We start from the raw sequence: 3,642 nt of genomic DNA, 5'->3' as shown, positions 1-3,642 counted from the left end.
ATTCGTAAGAAATTATTCGATTAATCGAACGATCGTTACTCGAATGAATAGGTTTTTTATGGTCATACAAAATTTGAAGTCAAACATTTTAAATTCGCGGTGGTTTGTTTTGTATTGGGGTTCAAATTCAAATTTTATATAAGAATTTGATAAAATCGTTCAATTTCAATTATATATCCGCTTATCCAACTATGTATTGGTGTCATAGTAATGCTTATACCCCAATTTCCTAAAAATCATTTTCTTTTGAACCAAAAAACGGATATCTCAAAAAACCATATTGATTGTTAACCAACACATAAAAATATTCCATGATGGGATCTCGAGATTATAAGTTTAGACAATATCCTTAAAGGAATTATATTTTAAAATACGTATATCTAAACTTGGCACACCATTATTCTAATATTGGGTGTATGACTTAAAAATGAGAGATATTTTCAAATGTTAAGCTTTTATTTTGAAACATTTGTTTAACCAAAATATATTCAAAGTACCATTATTTGTTGTTAGCTATGACCTTTTCCCATCTTTTTGGCAACATATGGATTCCGAGCCAAAACGAATTAAGCCAATTTCGAATACTCTGTTCTAAGGTAAGGCGTATCCCAGAGAGAGCGTTCTGCATCGACCGAAACAAATAGTATTCGGACGGTGAAAGGTCTGTAGTATAAATCGAATGAAGTTAAACTTTTCAACCACTTCTTTTTAAATAGTTTTTAACAGGTTTTTCAACTGTGTATTCGGCAAATGTTCCAACGAATCACTTGCATTCGGTACAGTTTCCCTGTGATGGTCTGGCCAGATTTCAGCAGTTCATAATATGTAGGACCCTTTGGCTTCCACCAAACACGGTGTCGATTCAGCTGGTTGCCCAGGCCTCACGTACGATCTCTTACGATCGTTTTGGCTGGACTGTTGAACTTCTGAACCGAACAATCCATCTCTCGAACGATGAAACCGATGGAACACTTTCACCATAAGCTTTGGTGAGCTGCAGCGGCACTTTTTTTTCAAAATTAAAGAAAACAATTAAGAGAGCTATATTCGTTAGTGCCGAATCTTGTATACCCTTCACCAAATTATACTTCAAAATACAAATTTTAAATATTTTTAGGTAAACAAAATTTATTTTTTTTTTCCAAAGTTGTTTTTTTCATTTTTTGGAAAACAATTTTTTTCGAATAGTTATTTTAAATTTTTGTTTTTTTTTTAATTTTAAATTTTTTTTCAAATTTAAAAAAAAAATTTTGTTTTTATTTTTTTTTTATTTTGGTGAAAAAAAAATTCGGGTTAAACTTTTTTTCCGATTTTGACCCATTGTAGGTCCAACTTACTATGGTCTTATATACGTCGTTGCAAAGGTCTTTGAAATATCTATCATTAGATATCAATATTGTCTATATTAATGACTTAGTAATCCAGATATTGACCTAACTGTTTTTTTCCTCATATCTCAGCCATTTGTGGACCGATTTTGCTGATTTTAAATATGACATAAGACAAAAACTGCTTTCAAAAGATACGTCATCTGTTGTGAATCTCGCATTTTTAAGTTATATACACAAAATAAATTTGTGATAAAATGTTCATTGAGGCATATGATTGATTTTGAAATGAAATACTGGGTCATGGTATAAAAATGTTTGAGAAGCCCTCGACAAATGTATTGAGATTATGAGATAAATTGGAAACTACCAATTTCATCGTTGGGTATTAAGAACTGGTAGGGTCGGGCGATTAGCACCCATTAAGAAACAATGTTGAAAAACAGTTGTTTTTCTTCTAAATTTTGGTTATGCAGCTTAGAATGTTCAATATTTTTAACATGAAATTGGTCTGCGTAAACAGTAAGAGTATAATAATTCTGGTGGATGTTTTGGAATATTTGTCTGATCTCTCAAGAATGTTGAATGTTGAATTTCTAAATAAAAATTTAACATTGCACATTCAAGGCATTACAGTGATTAAAATTAAAGTTTAATTAAAATGAGGTCAGCAATTTTTTTCCATTACTCCTCTTGGGAGCATATGGCTTCCACAAAGCATTTCCATCTTACACGATTTGTTGCAGGTGTTTTCGCATCTTCCCATGTAAGATTGCACTGTCCCAGATCTTGGAGTATAGTGCGTCTCCATGTATTCTTTGGAGGACCACGAACATTGAACCTCTAGCGCCATCCTTGTTATACTATCAGGATTCTGTCTGATAGTATGGCCGATCCACCTCCATTTCCTACGTTTTATTTTTGTTAGTATGGGTTCTTCGTTGGTGAGGTTCCAGAGATCCGTATTTCTGATGTTGTTAGGCCAGAATATTCTACATATGACTCTGAGGCACTTATTAATGAATACCAGTAGTTTTTGCGTGATGGTGTTTCACTTCCATACAGCAGAGTAGACTTTACGCATGCGTTGAATATTCTAAGCTTGGTACGTCTGGATATTTGTGAGTTTCTCCATACTGGTTGTAGTCTTCCTAATGCCGCTCTCGCTTTATTGAGCCTGTTATTCACGTCTGTTTCAGCGGCGCCATTTGTTGATACTGTACTGCCTAGATAGCAGAAGCTTTCTACGCATTCAACTGGTTGGCCCTGTAGCATGATGTTATCGGTGCTAACGTTGTTGATTCTCATAGCATTCTTGATATTTATCTCAAGTCCAACATTGCGTGCTAATCTTTCCAAATCATCTATCTTTGCTTGCATGTTGGAGATCTTATGCGAGAGTAGACAAATATCTTCAGCATAATCCAAATCTTCGAGTTGGCGTGAGAGGCTCCATGTTGTTTCTCTTCTCTCTGAACGGACTTCGCTCATAATGTTATCCAGCACTATACTGAATAGCAGAGGTGATAGGGGGCATCCTTGTTTTACTCCAGCGTTTGTGTGAAATGGTTGACTTATATTTCCGTTGTGAAGAACTGATAGTTCAGAGATCAGCAATTATAGGTCTTTTATTATGAAATAGAAAAATTTTAGAACCATTTAATCTAATTTTAATGTGTCTAGATATTTTATATTTTATTCAAACTATTAATTCAGAAACATATAGATTATACATAGATAAGACAAATTCAATGTATAATCTAGATTAAGATCTGTTAAAAAAACATTTCGTACACCTAAGTAGCTTTAAAATGAAAATTTACAAATATAAATCGCTCAAGTTGTAGAAATAGAGCACATTTGCTTGGGATATTAAAACAAAAATATTGTATAATTTTGTGATAAAATGTTAATTCGGACACATGATAGATTTTGAAATGAGCATTTCCCTCGACAATGTATTCAGATTATAGGATAACTTGTTTTTCTTACGAGGTTCCACCGTTGGAGAAACACCCCATTGCACCGTTGGGGATGAACATCTGGTAGGGTCGGGCGCATACCGTTCACGATCGATCCGTTCGTGATAAATAAGAGGTGTTCGGATATAAATAAACAGAGCAAATGAATTTGCTCTAAAAATAACGTTAGTTACGACTCTAAATCAACTGTTTCCAAGTTATTGGGTAAAATACTTACATTTCACAGAAAATTTCTACTTAGCGCTAAAGTAATTTTTGAAACGAAACGAAAAAATTGTCAGGGTAAATTCGAGAACACTAACAAGACTTCACAGATTCTCTAACACAATGGA

The 3,642-nt window shown here is 33.6% G+C and overlaps 1 protein-coding gene across 1 annotated transcript; it reads right to left on the bottom strand.

Moving 5' to 3' along the window:
- Positions 1-2,252: 2,252 nt before the first annotated feature.
- On the bottom strand, positions 2,253-2,819 carry LOC135955509 (uncharacterized). The gene has a single exon (XM_065505860.1). The coding sequence runs from the start codon at positions 2,817-2,819 to the stop codon at positions 2,253-2,255; it is 567 nt and encodes a 188-aa protein (XP_065361932.1).
- Positions 2,820-3,642: the final 823 nt, after the last annotated feature.

Source organism: Calliphora vicina, chromosome 3, assembly GCF_958450345.1.
Source record: "Calliphora vicina chromosome 3, idCalVici1.1, whole genome shotgun sequence".
NCBI lineage: Eukaryota > Metazoa > Arthropoda > Insecta > Diptera > Calliphoridae > Calliphora > Calliphora vicina.
The sequence above is the reverse complement of the archived record's forward strand: the minus strand, read 5'-3'. Positions and strand labels throughout refer to the sequence as shown.

Coding starts and splice junctions, on each gene's coding strand:
- LOC135955509 (XM_065505860.1), bottom strand. CDS start 2,819: ATGAGCGAAGTCCGTTCAGAGAGAAGAGAAACAACATGGAGCCTCTCA.